Source organism: Aythya marila (genome assembly GCF_965140915.1).
Source record: "Aythya marila genome assembly, chromosome: 1".
Lineage (NCBI taxonomy): Eukaryota > Metazoa > Chordata > Aves > Anseriformes > Anatidae > Aythya > Aythya marila.
Window position 1 is genome coordinate 144,613,132 of NC_139042.1, and position 19,152 is coordinate 144,632,283.

Genomic DNA, 19,152 nt, shown 5'->3' on the forward strand with positions numbered 1-19,152 from the left:
ATTGCTTGGAGCATGTTAGCAAAAATGGATTGAATAGCCCTGAAATAAACCTATGAGTTGCTATTTTGAAAGCAGCCTAAGGGGTTTGGACAGTCTTTTAAATCAAAATCCATCTCCATTTCCTGGAGTGTTCTGAAATCATCAGCAATGGTATGTGATTACGTGTCTCTGTGTGTAAATACGCAGCACAGTGTCTTTGTGCTATTTGTGTAATAAACAACAGAGTCATGATCAGTTAAGTTTCTTTTTTTCATATGAATTCTGTCCTAATCAATTTATCTTTATATATAGCATCACAACCCTCTGGCTCCTGGTATTACTAGAATTTTCTAACCTGCATTGAGGGCAGAGAAGTGTGGGAATGTAATACTAGATATTTTTATAAAATATCTTTGTTGTCCTTTCCTTGATTTTTTTCCTTTCTAACTATACTTTGATATCTATTCACAGCTCCTGGTGATGTGTTACCTGTATATGAATGTATTTGTAATTCATCCTGTAAAGGGAAACACTCAAGAAACTCTTGGTTATGGCATGAATTCACTGTCTTGGGACAGTGTTTTGTGCAAAAGGGGCTAAGCCACTGAAAAACCCTGGTTTGTGGGGCAGTTCAGAAAGGAGTATTCTGCGGAAGCTTAGTACAGAGATAGATGACTGGCTTTCTACATAAACAACCTGGGTTTGCCTGGTCAGTGAGAGGCCCCCATGGATCTCTTCTGTCTTCCTAAAGATCCAGGTTGGTGGCACACTGCACATCAATGTATATCAGTGTATATCAATGTATATCAGCATTAGTATACACACAGCTGTGTCTACAGGACTTTGAAAAGTGCATCGAGAAGCATACATGTACATTTCTTCATTTTCCCAGGGCTCTTCAGAATGGGTGGTTTTTGTTCTGTGATGTCCCTCTTTGGGTACACAGAGATTTCAGTGATGCAGTTTGACTTCATCTGTACAGATTTAATTTGGAGTCACTGCTATGTTTAAAAGGCTGGCTTATAGATTCCCAACAGTGAAGGTAGTTACAATTGTCAATACTCTTCTCTGTCAAAATACAAATCCACTCTAAAATAAATGTGTTGCTCAATGAGACTGTTTTATGCCCTGTATCCTTTTCTATCGATGTGTGTTACCAACAAATGCACGTGTAGATGTGCTGCAATTCAGAGGTTCAATTTTAAGATGTCTAATGAATGTGCTGCTTTAGGGGATGGACACACACACACATAATCAAAAAAGAAACTTCTCAAGAACTGCCTCAAAGTGAGAGTTGATAGTTCTGTCTCCTTCTGATAATATAAATCCTTTGATTAACTGAGATATTTTCCAATGTATACTTGTATGATGCTCTCCAAAGACTGTTTAGTCCATAAAGCAATGAATGGAAAATGAATATCCCTATATGTGTCTGTGACATCTCTGTCAGATGCTATGCTGTGATAGTATTTTTTTTTATATAATGACTCATCAAGTAGATTCAGTGTAAATTACAAATGTAGATTAGAAATGCTCTTCATATAATGGAGATTTCAAGCAGTATGAGAGACTAACAATAAATTAAAGCTGCCTGTGAAAACATGTTTTGCATTGAGGAGTTGCTGGTGCTTTCTTAATCTCAGTAGGAAAGGCACCCAACACTTGAAGCTCATTATGCTATTAAAAAATAATAATAGAGGGTAGAAATTATAAAGACAGTAGTAACGTGGTAGCAAACTTACATCCCTCCTGATGACAGGACCCTAGATGACGGGACTCTGGCTGTGGATGCGCCCACCGTTGATCACAACATGCTGAGCTGTTCCCATTCACTGAGTTTTGCCCACTTTTCTGTTCACTACCACTCTTACAGGGCTTTTATCATAATACAGGTTCATCAGTCACTGCGAGCAGTCAAGTTCAGAAGGTGGACTTAGCTTTGAAAAGTCCGTTGGATAATAAATATGCTCCAATTTCTTACATCTGTGATGTTATAGTCCTTGTACAGGTGCACATAGTATTTCAACGACATGACAATGCTTTGTAAATATACTTACAATTTACTTGGTAAATATACTTACAATTGAATACACATTGTGTATACTGATTGTCTGCATGTTGATTGTGTGTACACAGATTATTTATTTTAAAAAATGTTGCCTCCAGAGCTAGGCAAGCTGCTAGTGCTTCTGGAGGTGTTATGAAAGGGGGAGGTGATACATACATGTATTTTCCAGAATCTATAAGTTGCCTGATTTCTGCTTGTTTACACTTATTCTCTCACAGATTTCATTCACTCACTTTCATAACCATATACTTGTAAGAATCAAAACGTGTATGTGTGCACAAGTAGTCAGGTCAGGATTATGTGCAACATGTGATGGGGACATCAGGTAGTAAGTTCTCATAACGTACTTTGAGTTCTTATTGACTGGCTTTTGTCTGTATGTGCTAGGAGTCGATGGTGGGTTTGGTATCATGCCTCACTATTTTGTTTTGTTCCTCATAAATGCTAGGCAAAAATTCTAAATGTCTTTTCTTGTTTTCCTTATCTGTATATTGTATGGTTTCAGTCCTGTTCTTCATCATCTTGGCACCTTATCTTTAGGTCAGTCTGTTCTTTATAATTTGCATGAAATCACACTTATGGTCCTCTGTAGCAACAATTGCTAACTTGCTTTTTTGATCCCCCTGTTCTGCTCTTTCTTATGGTGTGCGTGTGAGCACGTGTGCAAACATCAGCAAATAGTTGCTTTTGTACTTCATTTGTATCAATCTTAATGCTTATGATTCTCTTCAAAAGGGTAGGAAATCATTAAGCATTTGTGGAAGACATCAATATTAGGATTCTAGTGCTGCATCAATGTGAATGGCCATCTGTACATTTTGCCAATTATCAAGATAAGAGACATTTGAAAGCTTCCTTTCTGGAGAAAAGAGGAAAGCTCTGGCATCCAGTGCTGTGACAGATTTAGTTTGCAAGCTAAACACTCCCTTGCTGCCTGGAATCTTCTCCTGACTGTGCTGCTGATCCCCTGCTCTACAAAAGCATGGGCATTCCTCCTGCAGGAGGAGGGAATTGCAGGAAGAAAGCAGACTTTTCCATAAAAACTGCTGTTGTGAGACTGAAGCTACTAAAGGGAAAACTGATGATGCTTGTGAAGCTGTTTGAAAGCTTCTGTGAAAATAAGACTGCACCTAAAAGAGCGAAGATTGATAGGCTTTGGTGGCTCTTAAAAGTTAATTATTTAAACTGCTTGCTATTCCTGCCTGTAATTTCCACATGAGCAAATATAGTGAATCAGGAGCCAGAATATAGTTTATCATTCATAAGGAAGTACCTAGGGCTGAAGACTGGGATCCACTGAAGCCAGTGAAAGTTCTGGTTATTTTCTCAGTAGAATTAGAGAAGTCATGGCTCCTTAATTTGCATATTCTTATGCAATTATTTCATAATTTAGAAGATAGGTCACCTTGATACAAAACTGCTAACAAAGCAAAAGCATATTGTCTTCTTAAATTTGCTGTCCTTTGCTAATTGCTTTGTAGGAGATGATTCATTTCACAAATGGGGTTTTTCATCACCAGGCAGTACTATGTATTTATACTATGTCAGAGAACAAGTCTGGGAACTATTTACAATTCAGGTTTTGGCTGAGATTCATATTAATCACCTATGGAGTAGTCAGAACTGCTGTGCTGTTGGTTTGCAGAAGGAATTGCAGGCAATATGAATATGTGATAACAGACAAATTAAGACTTGAAGTATTTGTGTTTATTAAATGTAGTTAGGTACAAAAGGTGTAGCTGTTAATGATGTTTTAGCAGCTAGGAAGGTCGTCTTTTGCTGCTGTAGATATGAGCTAAGTCTTGCCTGGTTACAATGACTTTGACTGAGCTCCTCTCTCAGGGACTGATTTTTGAGATTGTTTAGATATAAAGGAGCATATAAAAACAGGAAAGATCAACATTAGGAAAGCTGATTTCAAGCTCAAACAAACCTTATTTTTTAACTATTTGCAACACCAGCACTTTCAACCAGTTTTATGGTGTGATGAGGGCATCCACAATCTCTCTGGGCAACCTGTGCCAGTGCTTCACCACCCTGAGTGGAGTGAAGAATTTCCTCTTAACCTCTAATCTAATTCTCTCCTTTTAGTTTAAAGCCATTCCCCCTTGTCCTGTCACTATCTGACTGAGCAAACAGTTGCTCTCCATCTGTTTTATAAGCCCCCTTTAAGTATTGAAAAGCTGCAACAAGGTCCCCCTGGAGCCTTTTCTTCTCTAGGCTGAACAACCTTAGCTCTCAACCTTCTTCATAGGAGAGGTGCTCCAGCCCTCTGATCATCTTCATGGCCCCTTCTGGACCCACTCGAACACGTCCACATTCTTCTTGTGCTGGGCGGCCCCAGACCTGGACACACTACTCCAAATGGGGCCTAGGATACAGGATTTCTCCATTGCTTATTTTTATTATAATTTTTAATGTGCAAAGAATATTCTCTTCTAAGAAGCAAACTTCTTTCTTTGCTTCATCCGACTTCACTGGTTTGTGTGTACCTGCCTAAGGCTTAGACCTGTCCCTATTTCTCATTTCTTTTCTTTTCTAGAGAATGCATTCAGGGCATGCTGCCTCTGCTTCGTTATAAACTGCTCTGGGATAGTCCTAATTTGATGTGACAAAAGAGTTCCTCCTTCGTCGCTGCTGTTCTGACTTTGCAACTGGAAATAATCCTTTCTTACAAATACTACCCTTGAAACTTCTCTCCAGCAGAAAGCTACTGCTAAAGTAGCAGCAGCAATGTAGAAAGCAGTCAGTATTCTTCATGGGTGGTTTTTATCGTTCACTAGCAATGTGGTTTATCTTAGGCCACTTCCAAAATGCACTACAAACACACACTTACCATGGTACATGAATTTACGTATGGGGAGCTCATGTGAAATAACTAGAGATCACAGGCAGGCACACAGCCACTAAGGAACTGGATTTCAGCATGCAGCTTTATTCAAACAAGTGCAGGACAAGGAAATGCTTTATTCAAGCAAGTGCAGGACAAGGAAATGTGTACATCTTAGCCTCATAGTTAGAGGAACAGAAAAGCAGACAATAATAATAAAAAAAAAAAAAGTTTAGTTAAATTTCCAATTTTGCCACACAACAAAGTTTAGAGTTTAGACACTTTTTTTTGCAAAGCAAACCAACAAAAAGCTACAAGAAAACACCCTTGTCAGTCTTTCATGTTTATTCTGGTTTTAATTGGAAATTTGTAATAGCTGGAGGTTGGTCTGATGATAGTGTGAACTCATAAAAGCATCAGTATAGACATTGTGCAAATTTTTAAATTGTCTTGTGGTTCATTAATAATATTATTTATTGAAATAAATTTATTATTGGCCATATTCATTTTGAATAGAGCTGCTTTAAAATTGCCATCATAAAACTAATTAGTTGTGTTGTAGATAAGTGGTGCTCTTTTGTTGCAGGCTTCTTCTTTCTTGTGTTTTCTGTGCCTGGAGGGAATTTGAATTCTCATATTGAGTGCTGTTAAAGGCAATTAAATGGAAATTCTTATTCACTCTGCTTTTACTGGGTTGATGATGAACAATGGAGGTTACTATTGAATGTTCATTTTCGTGGTAGTGCTTTCTTGTTCCTGACACATTTAGGAATATTTTTGTTCCATATATATATAAAGCATGGCTGCCTAAGGCCTCATACCGTGACATATTGATTGAAATCAACACAAGATGTACTGGGACTACAGAAGCATGGCCATGCACGTAGCCGAGTTGAATGTAAATGCCATTTTCCCCCAGTACTTTCTGAAGGCTTTGATTAGTAACTGATATATAAATTTCAACAGGCCTGTAGACACTGCAGGCATCTGTTGAGAGCAAACAGAAGACGTCGACAGCGTGCATGCTTTTATTCAAAGCTTCCCTAGAGAAAAGACTATGAATTTGTTTACATTTCTGCTACAGTTCTGCATCTGTAACAGTCTGGGTATTACTTTTGTTTTCCATGTATATGATCTCTTCAGTATTTCTGACAAATAAAACCTCTAACACATTGGTATGCAAGTCTTATTTGCAAGTTAAATATTAACGCAGGTATTAACTTACATGACTTTACCATTGTACCAAAATTTACAGAATATTATTGAATTGAGTAGATTAGATATACTGGTATTTGGAAATAAATGTGTGTTTTTGTTTTCTTTTTCCTTTATGAGGTAATAAAATAACTTCTTTGGGTAGCATTTATGCTCATAACTATAATACATGTATATTGTCTCAGGCCATGAATGGGTGCACAATAGCAGTCTCTTTCTCTGTGTATCAGATGCTGTCATTCCCATTTTCCAATGGGAAGTTGCACAATTTCCTTAAGGTCATATTGAGTGTCTTTAGCCAAGCATGAATTGGAAACTACTGTCCTGTAAGGTTTAATTTTCACCCCTCTTATAAGGCTGCCCAATCTCTCAAGAACATATAATGAAACCTCAATTTGTTAGTTTACTTAAAAGTGTATAAAACCTTTAATAGTTTTTTTTTCCTCCAAATTGGGGCATATGAAGTAAAACATTATGTTGTTACTTTTTACTATTCACGTTGTGTGACGTAAAGAGCAAAACTGATCATCTTCATGAGTATTGAAATTATGCAGTGGCTCATGCTTAGGTGGTTGCTTGGATATGATTGCATTTTGATCAGTTCCCTTATATTCCTTGTTAGGATTTGAAAGAGAAATTACTGACGGGATCCAGCATCTTTCTATCTTCTGCCTGTCTGTAGGAGTGTTCAGCACCCTGCTTTAGTGAACAGAAGAGGAATCAGATGAATGAGACACTTCAATGTCTGTAAAACGAGCTGTTTTTAGTTTGCCTGACAACCCAAAAGTTCATTCTCTAGGTTTCTTCCTGTGTGACCTTGCTGATTCAGCCTGCATTCTAAGTATGAAACCTGCTTCCTGGTATGGGCTATCTCACATGCACTGTCTACACAATATCTGTGAAAACCCTTGTTTACAGACCATTTTTGACTAAACATGCATCTATCTTTGTTTTGATTGCAATATGCCTATTTGCATTCGAAGATTTTAATCACTTCAGTGTTAGATTCCAAATAGCTGACCTCTGCCAGCTATTTTAAATGAACAGCAGGTAGTCATTCCAATTACATAAAGATTTAGTCTAAACTATGAGTAAGTCTTAGAGGCATAAAACTTTTCCAATTTTTAGAAAATATATATGACTATCAGTCCACACATCTGTCATTTCTGCAAGGACATTGTTATTTATTCTTTGCATTGCAATGCTGTCAAGACATACAAGTCAGGTTTAGACTCTGTTACCTGCTGCATCCTTCAAGGATAAAACACAATCCTTGTCCAAGATGCTGGACAGTCTGTGTGCCGAAAGGGTGAGGGAGCAAGCAGTAACAAACAGCTAAAGCACTGAGCACATGCCTGTAGAAAAGCCTATGGAAAGAAAGGTTCCCAGTGAGGCTGAATGCTGGCTTGGATGTAGTAGTGAAGAAACTTCATCCTGGATAACTTCTGCAGCATTCAGATTACAGAATCACAGAATGGCTGAGGTTGGAAGGGACCTCTGGAGGTCACCTTGTCCAAGTCCCTGCTCAGGTAGGGCCACCAAGAGCAGGTTCCTCAAATGAGCAGGGTGTGAAATAGTGGAGGTAAGTACAAAATGAGAATGCATCTAAATGGGAGCACCAGTGCAGCTGCCACCACATCACATCTTATGGGGGGGGGGGCAGTTTCATACCAACTAGGTTTGAAGAAGGGCTAGAGCTGCTTAGCTCACTCACTCCCCTGCTCAGCCTTGCTGAGAAAGGATTTCATCATAGACCCATGTCTACAACGTATTGCTTCTTAGCAGAAAAATGTCAGAGAACCCTGAGCTTAGTGAATGAATTCTGAAGAAAGGCCACAAATATATAGGGAGATTAATTAAATATATATATTTATATAGAAAGACAGATGCAGAACTGCAAGTGATTAAGTGAATATTATGTAATAAGTGAGCATGCAAGTGGTACCACAAAAGAGCTGTCCTCTTACAGTATCCCAGTGAAGCTTCTCTAGCAAAGATTTCCATCTTTGGTGTCGTACTGGTTTGCCTTGGAAATATGCTACCCCTTTGGATAATCCCAACCTGCTTTTCCCCTGCTGTTTTATTAGGATGTGGAGGTAACTGATATGTAATGCATTCCACTTTGAGCAAGTTAGCAGCTGAAACAGGTAATGATTTGAACAAGTTCAATGCTGTTGCATTATGCATCAGAGAAACTACATTAAGTGTCAAAGCTGTAAGGATAGGCTGCCTGATCGTCCAGCTAGCAGTCAAGTCATGTTTTATTGCTTGTTAATCATCATATACTAGAAGAGCAAGTTTCTATGCAGATCTGTTGCCTCAGGAGGTGCCTAGTAAAATTAAAACAAACTCAGAAATAGCTTCATTCATTACTTACTTCTGTGTTTAGGTGATCTTTTGCATATACGCCGCTATCTATAGCTAAACTGAACTTGTAACTTCTCTTCCCCCCTCTTTTGTAAGTACTACATCTGAATTTCATTGTACAGGGATCATTTCACATCATTATATACTAGGTTATTTATTGCTGTTTATATTTGACATAAATATTCTCACATATGTTGTTTGGATCAGTTGTATTTTTCTATTGCACTTTTATAAATTTATGCCTATTTTATTCACTGTATTATTTTTTTTCATGGTAGTTTGCTTCTGGGGCACTGGAATTTCTGTTTGGGATTGTCTTGAGTCCAATGACAAATGACTTTTTCCTCATACCTGTTTCAGTGATCAGACTGACTTCTTTCCTGTATGTGTCTGCTGCCACCATCATTTCTCATTCACTCAAATATTAATTATTGCTTTAATTTTATTTATATATATAAACTCATATTTTAAAACACCCCTTAAGAAGTCATAATACTTTGGGCACGTGTAATGCAATTATGTAATACAGTTCTCAGGTCTCAGTGTGTGCGTATATTTCTATGCATATACATATATATATATATATACACACACAATACTTAATGAATGGCATCTTGTAATTCATCTTTTATCACCAACTTAAAATAAATAAATCTCCTAACTCAGTCAACAGCATCCTTTCAAGCAAAGTCTTGAGAGATGTGATGGGAGTAATACAATACGAAATTCTCTGATAGAACAGTCTTTGTGTTAAAACATTGTGTGCCTCAGCCTTTGTAGCTGTTTTCAGCTATTGTACTTATGCTGGGAAGAAGGTTCTCCAGGGAACAGAAGCTAAGAAGGGTTTTTGCATGGATACATACAGACTTGTCTATGTCCCGATTTGATTCTGGAAGATGATGTACTTTGTCAGAAACTCTCTTGCCATGTGATTGATGAAACTAAGAGCTAGCAAGGGACTAGTAATGGTTTCTAAGTGGCTTACATGAGTAATCAAACCAAGCAAGACAGCACCATACTAACAATAACTGTAGCCGTTAATGTGTTTGTGTTGTACACTGCAGCATCAATCCAAAAACCATTACAGAAACAACACAAGTGAGTTAGTTGGGTACTGTTAGCTTAGGGAACTCTAGTGTTTCTTGACTTTTGAATCCAATGGAATCATGTAAGAGACTGGCACTGCTTTTGGCTACCAGATGAAAAATAGTGCTGTATGGCTTAATTTAGAAGTGAGGAATCTTGTGGAAGTCCTGAAGTGGGTATGTCTGTAAAGTTTTAAATTTTTGTCATTCTATATAGACCATGAAGAACAGAAGCAGGACTTTTTGCTTGCATTTTAATTAAAAGTCATCTTGTGTTCTTCTCCATGCTGCATGGATTTGCATAATTTTCATTGATATGGAAAAATAATTGTGCTTCCTTTATTTCTTTCTCCAGATCTTTAACACGTTGATAGCAGTTTTAGAAATAAAGAGGCTGGTATAATGTACAGTAAAGTTCAGATTTGCTTTCATAGGAAAAATGTTTCAATGATTTTTTTTCACATTTCCTATAGTTATAAGCACAAATAATTAAGTACACAGTAACTTTGTTACACTAACAAAAATTGCATTTAAAATTTTGAAAATTCAGTTATGTTTTTATGCACTGTATGTGTATTATGTTTGTACTTTCCCTTTTCCTTCATGTACGATGTCCATGTCTGTCAGAGGTGAAGATTCAGTCAATGGGGTGAGGTTATGCTGTGTAAGAGCAAATGTTTAGCTAACGTAACACATTACAGCATTGAAGATCAGCTCAGAAGTCCAAAACAATTTATAGTCACTCTTAAAATGTTTTGTGAAATAGCTGATATGATTAAATGATTTGCCTTAAGTAAAAGAACAAAATGGATGTTTGATGCAGTGCAAACAAAATACTGTGAGTTCACTAATCTACTGAGAAGATCAGATGTTTTTGGCAGTCGTTTGTCTTGTCCTCCTTTAAGAAATAAAGATTTATTCATCATATTACAGGAAAAATGCAATGGAGAAAAAATACCTGGTTAATTACTGGTTTTTCTGTTTTGCTGAGGCTCTATGTGCTGTTGCAATGGTTCCAATACAAATAGTTGCATTTGGAAAATGTCAACGGCACTTTTATAAACACGCCACAGAAATGTTTCAATTTTCATGTATAAATTAAAATGTTTTTTTTTAGATAAATCTTTTGCCATCTTAAATTCTGTGGGTGCCCCAGGATAGTTTTAATACATAGAACAGGAGACTATTTATTTATTTATTTATTTATTTATCTATCTAGTTACTTATTTATTTTCCAAAACCAAAATGGCCCAAAATAAAGACAAGGAGAGTTTCTGAGGACTATGCAACCAACCATCCTCCCCAAAATCTGTATTCATGGCCATTCTCAGACATCATGTGCTAAAGTGCACCCTCGTTTCATCTGAGGAAAGTACAATATGTATCTGGAAAGCCATTATTGCCGTGTACTGATTTTAATCCATGGTGCTCTGGTAGTCCTCTACCAGAAAGGGCTCCAGATTCCCTTTCTTCATGAACCCTGTTTGTCCTATCTGCTGTCCTGCTGTGCTTTGATTTTTTTTTTTTTTATTTTTTCCTCCCTGGGTACATGGCTTTTGCATTTGTCCTTTAGGGAATCTGTTAGACTGGAGCTTTCTGTTTAGGTCTCAAATTAGGAGTAGTGAGCCATTGAATATAAGTATGCGTTGTAAGATAAAATTTATTAGCAGTGTTTCTGAAAGTTGTCTTATTCACAGACAGTGACTGAATCACTGTTCAACAGTCTCATTAAATTGAATTTCTTGTTATTGGGAAAATCCTATTCAGCAAATTGCTGATGCTTGCTATTTCAGTAACTTGCAGTCTTTAGAGAAGACAGCTGGGTTAATACATTATTGAATATTTTTAGAATCCTTTAATGCTGAGTTCACAGGATTCTCTAAGTAAAGTAGACTTAAAAGCTGCAAAGTTTTTATACGGGGTTTTGCTTTGAAGTTTCTAAGGGGCTGCTGCAGAGCCAGTAAAACTTAGAACGTGTTCTGAAAGGCAATAAATAACAGTAAAACAATGATTTTTGTTTGGTGAGGAGTTCTTAATAATGGGAAGGCAGAAGAGATCACTGGTTACAGCAGGTGCAAATATATACTATGCTATGTGGTTTCTTAGGTCTTGGCAGAGATTAAGCTTTCATGGAGAATTTCCCTCTGTAAAACCAGTTATTACAATGGCTTTCCTCTTTAACACTGGGAGAAAACAACAACAGCAACAACACGAACGTGGTTTCTCAGTGGAAATACACTTTCTTTGAATTAAGATATGTGAGAGAGCTTTTGTTAAGCTAAATATTCATGACATGAGGAGCCTGGTTTTGGTTTTGTAAATTTCTACCAGAGTTAGGCCGTGCGATTTTCATCAAATGATGTGTTTTTAAAGATAATACAAAATGGGTTTTGGCTTTATTTTAAGTATTATTTTATCGTTAATATTAATATTTATGTTTTATGTATGTTATTTTTCTATATTACATTTTAGACTATATTATTGCAAGGTCTTTCCCTCTGTCTTTCACGGTTAAATGTTATATCCTTCAATTCTGATATCATGGCTTGTACTTTGCTTTCTTCAAAGTTGTGTCAGAGCTGATGCAAATAACATTCCTTCAGATATTGTCACTGAAAAATATAACCTTTTTCAACTGCTCACCCTAGGCCAATAATGAGAAGAGCAAGAGAATCACTAAAAAGTGCCTATTTATTTAGAAATGTCTTAAATACTTGAATATTGTGTTGTTTTAGCTGAAGCAGAAAGTACTTCAGAATAAATAAAAAGAAGTGGCAGTCAAACTTCATGTTTACCTTACACATAGCATATACGACCTCTGCTTGGTACTCAGCTCATTTATCTTTCAAGTTATAGGAAACCTTTCTTCTATACCATGAGGTCAGCTTCCCTCAGAAAAGAACATTGAAAATGGAAAACAATTGAGAAAGATTTTGAGCTGTTTATGTTCTCTAAAAGAAAACATACTTATTTTGCAGTGTGAGAGAAGAAAGGTATTGACAATAACCACTTGGCCTCATTCAAGAGAGATAAAATACAGGCAATAATTAAGAGTTAGTTAGCAGTGCACCATCTTGATCTCAGTGGAGACTGCCTGGATAGGGGCCATAAATCCATACTGCAAATTGGAAATAGCTTCAAGATGCTTCATTTCAGCTAAATGAGATGGTGGCCCTCAGCTGCTAGGAAGCTGCTAAGGCAGTATTTATTAGGTCAGAGTATAGGACACCAATCTATTTCATTCCCTCTGGCTATGCAGGTGTTCATTATTGTTGATAACTTTTTTTTTTTTTTTTTTTTTTTTTTAGGGCTTCAGTAGTTTAATAGTATGCATTGTTTCCCTCTCGCAGGCATTTGGACAGTCCTTCTCAATTCACCGTAAAGTGGCCGAAGATGGGGAAACACGTGAAGAGACCCTCCTCCAGGAGTCTGCATCAAAAGAAGCTTATTACCTGGGGAAGATTTTGGAGATGCAGAATGAGCTGAAGCAGAGCAGGGCCGTGGTCACCAACGTTCAGGCAGAGAATGAGAGACTCACTGCTGTTGTCCAAGACTTGAAAGAGGTAAATGGGTGCGTGCAGGGAGCAAAGGAGTAATTTTTCATGGATGACACGACACTGAATCATGAAAATGCTACAGCATGTGAAAACACCCATCAGTCTTTGATTATCCCAGAGACCTGCCAGCATGAGGGGATGTGGTTTAGAAAAGGAAGGGAAAAAATATTTTTTAACAACAACAAAAAACCATATTAAAACCTGCTTTAGGAAGCTATAATTTTTCAAAGTACTCTTAGGATTTTGTATTGCATTTTATAGCACCTACATGAAGGTGTGTTTTATATAAATGTTTTTTATTTTTTGAAAATTTCCAGTATTTACGCAACTCTTTTTCCCACTACCCGCATCATTACTCAGGTAGTTTGGACTTGCTGGTGCGATTAGATAAAGCTTTCAACAGCTTTCTTGTACTGTACAGTAAAAATGAAAATGCATGCTCATGTTCAGAAAATAGGCAACATTAAGGAAGCCAAATGTCATTATTTTCCACATGGGAAACAGTGGTTATTGGTTAATTTCAAAAGAGAAATTATTAATATTTAATAATTTGTATTTTTTAAAATTACGTTTTCTGTAGCTGAGTGGAATGGTATCCTCTTAACCTACAGAAACCCTAGGACTGAGTCTTTTACTCTCGGTTTAAAGATTATCAACCACCAAAGGAACAAATATTCTTATTTAATGGTTGCACTGAACTCTAGCCTGTAGTACAAGTCGGGTTTCAGTAAGAGGTAAATATGTTATTTATTTCCAGTACTAAACTGAAATATGTGATTATAATTCTGGTCATAGTGGTTAACAAAAAAAAAAAAAATCAAGTTTATATCTACGTATCCTAAAATCATATGCTAAAAGCTTCTCCTACTGTCTGCTACACAGTACTGTGCTGACACACCTACTGAATCATTTGGTTACCCAAATGCTTGCAGGAGAGCAGGATGCTTGTGACCTGGATTCAGTCAGACAAACAATCAAGTCAGAGGATACACATTCATCTTTGTACACAATTTCTTCCTCAGGGGTCTCCTTGGGATTCCTTCAAATACAAAACTCCCTTCCATTTTCTATCATGATTATTGACCTGTAAGTTATTCAGAAGGCAGTTTCAGTACCTGTCCTCCCTAGAATATTGATTGTCCTCATCTCTTTTGAGGTAATAACAACTCCTAGTGTGAGCCCAGCTGCAGTTATTTCGTGTTCAGATGCTAAACAGAACAAGCCCTAATAGTTAATTACAGTGTGAGGAAGGAATTTACTTGAATAAAAATCAGGCTTATAAACCATTTATTTATAAGATGATAGTGGACCACAAAGATGAAGTCCAATGCTGAACTTATTTCATGGAAATACAATCAATGTATTTCAACATAAATGGGATTTGTGCCTTCACTTACCAAGCTTATAACAGACACTACTACAATTAATTGCTTGAATATAAGAGATAGATGGTGATTGACACCTACCCTAGGCTGTTAGCGACCTTGTCACACTGAATTACATTGATATTTCACCTTGTGCTCAAAGAGATCTCATCCTTGTTCCCAGCTCAGTATACCTTGGTCCAATCATATAAGTCCTAAGGCAGTAACATCCAAGTGGCTTCAGAAATGAGTTGTCTTTCTGCTGTGTGTATAAAATGGTGTCTCTTTGGTTCTGGGTACAGCTAATAGGAAAAGGCAGACTTAGCTTAATCCAAATCTTGATAAGACTAAGATAAGAAAAAAAAAAAAAGTATTCTTTAATGAAACATCTGGTACATTTTAGTGTAAAAGCAGTCATTAGAAGAGCTGCCATTGATTGATAGCTACAATAAGAAAATCATTTATCTCTTTAACCAGTATATTTGACAATCTAGTTAGAGAAAAAAAAAAAAGGAAGAAAGGATGGTCTTTATCTGAGCAGCTCTGCTAAGCAATATAAAGATGGATTCTGGACTTAAGTTACTTGGTTGTGTCCTGTTTCCTCCACCCCTATCCACCAATGTTACACAATTTAGAAGTGTTCTTATAAATTTAAAGCGTCTTGCAAACTAAAAACAAAAATAATCATTCCTTTTACCTTTAGACTTAAATATAAACAAACAACAACAACAAAAATCTGTGTGTTTCTCATATAGGTAGAAATAACATTTATGAATAAGTAACATAAACTTATGGTATTTTAGCTGTGTACTGGGTCCCTTATGATACTGAAGACTGATTCCTTGGTCTTCAGAAAATCAGCCTCCTGTTACCAGTCCCACATCCCTAAATAACACAGTCAGTGCTCTTCCATTCCCTGGGAATTCTCTTCTGGATAAGTTCAGCTTTCTGAATCTGCATGGAAATCCATAGTCGTGTGAAGGCATGTGAGCATTTTCTGAACTGTCAGAATACACTCGCATGAATGCTGATGACTTTTAAAAATCTTGGGAATTCCGTAGCCCCAGAGTTTAAAAAATCATGCCTTTTTGCAAGAGCATGCCATATTGTCACAGCTGATGTCTGCAGGGTGGCTTGACCTGGATCTTTCTTGCTGTATCAGGCTCGGGTCTCTGGAAATAACACATCTCAGTCTAGGAAAGCAAACCATTTTCAATCCTCATCACTAGAAAAAACACTTGGTTTGGAAGAAATTGTTTCACCCTGATGGTGAAGGATGAACCAAGAATTTCTGTACCTAGATGTCTTTCTAGATCCCTGTTAAAATGATCAAAAGAGTGAAACACCGGTATTATTATTTATTATGTAATAAAAATTCCTGAAGTTTTGGGTAGAAGTATTATCATCATCTAAGTAAGTCAAGTAATAGAAACTAGGTAGATTTTTTTCTCCCACCAAGATCTCAGACATGGGACACAATGTTATTTGGTGATTGTTAAAACTTCTGTAATTTGAACCAGAAAAATATACTGATGGTAAAACTGATGCCAGAGAAATCATTTTTAGAAGTCAGAGACTAGATTTAATGTATTTTATGAATCACAGATTTTGTATAGATGGCCGCTCTGTGTTGGATAGTTCAGTATGGTCATTAGCTCATTTTCTGTGTATGAACTGTCTGCCTTTAATGAATGTTAAGTGAAAAAAAAAAAAAAACCAACAAACAACAAAACAAAACACAAACTATTAAAAACATGCTTTAAAAACACAGTCTTTCATCATTTTCTAGTTTTCCAGTGATTGCTTTTTCTAATTTAAAAACACTGTTTATTTGCAGTCAGGAGACAAGGGACTGGTTCTTCCATCTGTGTCACTAAAAAATCTTTCCTTGAGATAACTGTAAGCAGACTTTATTTGATGGATAACAAAGATGAAGTCACTGCCCTGAGAAGCTGATAACCTACTGACAGAGGTGGTTATGCAAGTACAGATGATCCAGCTCAGAAGCTGAAGCAGAAAGTTCTTGTGATGAGATCGTGTTCCTCCTTTATAAGGAGGCTGAATGCCTTGGAGCTGGGTGTCTGCCCCAAAATCAGTGGCGACTGCAGGGGAAACCTCATGAGGTGAAGAAAGGAAGTGGTAGAAAACGGATATGAAAAATAGTACAGTTTCAGTTTTGTAGGTGTTATAAGACTAGGATTAGGAGCTGTGCAATATGGGTGGATGAATGCTTTTGTGCCTGAAGAAGCTGCTTATTGGCAGGTATTGGTAAACTCTTCCCAGCACTCATGCATATATGGAATAGGAATAGTGAATAAGAGGAAGAATAGCATACAAATGTGGGGAAGCAAAAGGTTAAACTCCATAGTCTGTACTACTAAATAGCACTGCAGCTTGTAGAAAGAAATCTTCACCTGGTTGGTTACCTGCAGTCCAGGAGGTAACAGACGAGCAGGGAGGCTTATGGGATGGCAATGTTAAAATGTTAATGAGCCATGGCAACAACATACATCTGAGATTCTGGAGGGCAAAACCAGGGAGGAGAGCAGTGGAATGTGGATAGGGAATAAAAACAAATTGGTGAGGGATTATGTACTGAAATAGGTGGAAAAAAGTCTGAGATTAAATTGCATAGCCACCCATACCATTGAAATCAATAGCTAAATTTTTATTCACTTTAGTGGTACTAAGATCTTGTACTTCATGCTAATCAGGGAGTGATGGCTTGGACTCCTCCTGAGGGGAACCTGTGCACGATGCAAAGTGTGAGCACTTGTGCTGGGTGCTAGTTTTACTGCTAGTTAAGTTTCACTCCTAGCTATAGCCATTTTAGAAATGCATCTTTGTGAAAAATACGTGAGTAATGCAAAAAAATGGTATTTTATACTAAATACACCTTCAAAAATCCTTTTTGACTAGTTTCTTTTTAGAAATGATACTTACTCATTTTGAAGAGTCAGAAGAATTAAGATTTTCTCTCATTTTTGACAATTCAAAATAAAACCTAAAAACTTCAGCTGTGAGCACATATCTAATAAATCTCCACACCAATCTCACATTCTTTGGTTGTTCTTGGGTTAGACTATAATGGGATTTGGGTATATATTGCTTCCTGTTTAATGTAGGAAGTAGGTCCAAACCAGATCCTTGGCAGACTCATTCAATTGCCATCTATTCCTTGGGGCTCCTTCAGTCAATAGGTGCCTAAGTTTCCAGCTGTAAAATCTTCTGCCCATCCAGTGGTCTGTTTGAGGCATGTTCAGGAGCACCTCTGGCTTGGACTCAAGTTTGTTACTACACTGTTGCTGGATATTGAGAACTGGCTGAAGGTGCCACTGGGAATCCCCTGGGGAGATGTTTCCCCAACCCTGGGTATTTTTAGAGTCAACCTGGTCAGAGGAAGATATGGGTGCTCTTGATGTCCTACTCTGTTTCCATGATTGCAGTAAGGTTTGAAACGCAAATATATTCTCTGCTTGAGGGAATATGAATCCACTTCTCTCTCCAAAGAAAGTGCCCCAGCAGTCAGTTGACAGGCAATTTTGGGGTGAGATTTCTCTTTATTCCTTCAGATGAAGCTGTTCCACTTTGTTGGGGGATAGTTAGTACTTTGTGGGTCAGGCAGAGTGAGAGTGAGCAAGCTTATAATGAATGACTCTGTAGCCTAAAGGCTACAGCCACTCAGCTGGGAATAGGTAACTAGTTCTTGTCTCTCTTTCAATTAATGTTTAATAAGAAATACTTAAATATTAATTGGAGCAGAGACCAGAACCCCAGTGTTTCCTCTGTGAGGTGACTGCCCTCAACAAAGGTTCACTGTCTCCATCCCTCAGAGAGAGTGTGGTCTTCAGCCCAGATTTCCAATGTCCATAGCAGTTTAACTACTGTAGGAAGCTGGAGAAGGTGAGCAAGTGCAGGAGAGGATTCACTGCTATGAACCATGCACTGTGGGAAGCACTTTTTAGCAGCATGGCCGTAGTGATATAATGATATTTTCCCTCCAGTGTTATTAGCTTGCTTCCCCTCTTAGTTGCCTAGCTTTCTTCATGCACTGTATAGGAAACCTGTGTGTGTGATCTAACCATTATTCTGCCACCAAGGTGGTTTAAGTTACTGCAGTGATGACAGCTGCAATGCATGCAACCTCCTTCCATGAGCTCACCTTTCTCCCTCATGGTGTTATTCTGTCCCTCCATGCAGCCATCCAGCTGATGAACAGGAGTTTCTTTTGGCATTTGCACTGATCAGATAAAGCCTTCATCATAAATGTATTTATCTTATCACATTATGCAGGTACTTGTAGCAATGGTTTTGTTTATAGAGAAGAAGAAAGGAAACAATACTGAAGTACTCAGAGTTGGTATCGCTAGTGGCGTCTTCATCTTAATGTACCTCCATGCAAACGCTGCTTTTTGAAAAGGAGCTGCAGGAGTGTGATGCTGGAGCAGTCTATAGAGATTGCTATAGAGGTCAGAGCAGCCGAGGAGTGGTAGAGAGATAAAAGCTGTCTCTCTTGTCAGGAGACCTCTCTCATCATAATTTAGTGTAGTATTTGCATAGTTCCTCTAGTATTAGCATAGTTCCTCTGACTGACTATATTTACATTCATTTATTTTGGAAGTATTCTTTGATTGAACCGGCTCTAAATTAGTCTTAGAATATATATCTGCTACTTTGCCTAGGGGGA

The 19,152-nt window shown here is 37.5% G+C and overlaps 1 protein-coding gene across 8 annotated transcripts in view; it reads left to right on the forward strand.

Moving 5' to 3' along the window:
• The window catches only part of BICD1 (BICD cargo adaptor 1), a 253,943-nt gene that overhangs the window by 76,942 nt on the left and 157,849 nt on the right, over positions 1 to 19,152 (forward strand). For all 8 annotated transcript variants that reach the window (XM_082751452.1, XM_082751454.1, XM_082751451.1 and 5 more), the window contains exon 2: positions 12,895 to 13,107. In XM_082751452.1, the coding sequence (XP_082607578.1) occupies positions 12,895 to 13,107 (213 nt within the window). The remainder of the gene's footprint in view (positions 1 to 12,894; positions 13,108 to 19,152) is intronic.